This window comes from Oncorhynchus nerka, linkage group LG25 (assembly GCF_034236695.1).
Source record: "Oncorhynchus nerka isolate Pitt River linkage group LG25, Oner_Uvic_2.0, whole genome shotgun sequence".
NCBI lineage: Eukaryota > Metazoa > Chordata > Actinopteri > Salmoniformes > Salmonidae > Oncorhynchus > Oncorhynchus nerka.
In genome coordinates, this window is record NC_088420.1 from 5,138,846 (window position 1) to 5,141,345 (window position 2,500).

The window sequence follows — 2,500 nt, forward strand, 5'->3', positions numbered from 1 at the left end:
TGGCCTGAGCAAATCCTGACAACAGCTTCCAGCAACAACACATTCACTGTTTGTTGTTTGGGGGGTTTCTCTGCAGATTACTGAAATCCAGTGTGTGTGTGTGGTGTTGGGCTTGTGTCTGCCTGTCATTGTGTGTCTTGCGTACCTAAGTGTGTATGTATGTGCATGTGAGTGTGAGTTTGTGTGTGTACATGTGTACGCTCTGCAGAAACTAGTCTGTTGATTCCCAGTAACATACTAAGGGCTATAGAGGGACTGTCTGTCCCTGAATGCAATATTGTCATTCACCCCATCCCTCTCCAGGGGCCAGGGGCCACTGGTTAGCATGCACCCCATTATCTCAGTATCTGGTTGACGTAGGCCTGCCTCCTCCTCATCTCCTGGTCCAACTGCTCCTTCAGCGTCAGCACCTTGGCGAGGGGGGCAGGGGAGACACAGAGACAGAGAGGGAAAGACACAGAGAGGGAAAGACACAGAGAGGGACAGAGACAGAGAGGGACAGACACAGAGAGGGACAGACACAGAGGGGGACAGACACAGAGAGGGAAAGACACAGAAACGGATAGAGGGACAGAGACAGAGAGGGACAGACACAGAGGGACAGACACAGAGGGGGACAGACACAGAGAGGGACAGACACAGAGAGGGACAGACACAGAGGGACAGACACAGAGGGGGACAGACACAGAGGGGGACAGACACAGAGAGGGACAGACACAGAGAGGGACAGACACAGAGAGGGACAGATACAGAGAGGGACAGAGACAGAGAGGGACAGATACAGAGAGGGACAGATACAGAGAGGGACAGACACAGAGAGGGACAGACACAGAGAGGGACAGACACAGAGAGGGACAGACACAGAGAGGGACAGACACAGAGAGGGACAGACACAGAGAGGGAAAGACACAGAGAGGGACAGACACAGAGAGGGACAGACACAGAGAGGGACAGACACATAGAGGGACAGAGAGACAGAGAGGGAACATGGGTGAATAACAGAAGGTTTTCCTCATTCCCCCCATCTCTTACTCAGTTGGAAGGAAGCCATCTCTCATTGCTTCTCACTGACGTTTTGAAGAGAAGGCGGGGAGAGGACAGAGGAAAGAGAATGCAAGGAATGAGGATGCAACCAGTAACAGCACTGAGATCCAACCAATGAGATCCAACCAATAACAGCACTGAGATCCAACCAATGAGATCCAACCAATAACAACATGACCTGCAGGAGTCTCCCCCCATTCAGTACCTGCTCCTCCAGGACTGTGACCCTCTGGCGATGGGCTTTCTCCCTGGTCTCCAGAGCCCTCTCCGCCTGTAGCTGCGTCGCCCTCAGCCTCTCTGTCTCCGAGTCCATCTCCCGGCGATGGTGGGACGTCACGTCCAGGAGGTGCTGAGCATGGGAGCGTTCCAGCTGGGTCATCTGGGCCTGAAGGACACAGGATATAATGGAATGACGCTACTCAACACACTCGGTGTCGCCACGGAGCTAGTGGTCCTGTGTGTGTCCGGTCGTAAGAACTTTAATGTTTGGTCGAAAGCGTCTGCAAAGTGTACAAAACATGAGGAACACCTGCTGTTTCCACGACAGACAGACTGACAAGGTGAATCCCAGGTGAAAGCTACGATCCCTTATTGACTAGTCACTTGTTAAATCCATTTCAATCAGTGTAGATGAAGAGGAGGAGACGGGTTAGAGAATGATTTTTTTAGCCGTGTGACATGGTTTGTGTCTGTGTGAAATTCAGAGGGTGAACGGACAAGACATAAGATTTAAGTGCCTTTGAACAGGGGGTATGGTAGTAGGTGACAGGGGCACCGGTTTGAGTCAACAACTGCAAAGGACATCCAGCCAACTTGACACAACTGTGGGAAACATTGGAGTCAACATGGGCCCAGCATCCCTGTGGGAACGCTTTCGACACTTTATAGAGTCCATGACCTGATGAATTGAGGCTGTTCTGAGGGCAAAAGGGGGCTGCAACTCAATATTAGGAAAGTGTTCCTAATGTTTTGTACACTCCATTCTAAACCTCAGATATCAGTAATGATGACTGATCTCCTTGTCATGGCCATAGTGGAGTTTGGAGTGTGACTGTTTGAGGTTGTGGACAGGTGTCTTTTATACTGATAACGAGTTCAAACAGGTGCCATTAATGCAGGTAACGAGTGCCCCACTGTATCAGTAATGATGATCTCCTTGTCATGGCGGCTGTCCTATCACCAGTCATCCCGCTTGCTTCCTACCTGTACCGTCTGCATCTCCAGCTGCCGGTGGTTGACTTCCTGCTCCAGGCTGAGTACTGTCTGGCCCAGCTGTTCTCTCTCTCTGGCTGCTGTTGATGCCTCTTCCTCCCGCCTCAACCTCTCCAACTCCACCTGACACACACACACACACACACACACACACACACACACACACACACACACACACACACACACACACACACACACACACACTCCGATATGAATGTGAATGTCTTTACCATAACCAATGTGC

At 51.1% G+C, this 2,500-nt stretch overlaps 1 protein-coding gene across 1 annotated transcript in view; it reads right to left on the bottom strand.

The window, feature by feature from the left end:
- The window catches only part of LOC115124934 (rootletin-like), a 285,112-nt gene that overhangs the window by 964 nt on the left and 281,648 nt on the right, over positions 1-2,500 (bottom strand). Inside the window, 3 exon segments of the mRNA XM_065009495.1 lie at positions 1-410; positions 1,250-1,429; positions 2,248-2,379. The exon segment at positions 1-410 is cut by the window's left edge and continues 964 nt beyond it. Of these exon segments, the coding sequence (XP_064865567.1) occupies positions 336-410; positions 1,250-1,429; positions 2,248-2,379 (387 nt within the window). The 3' untranslated portion in view covers positions 1-335.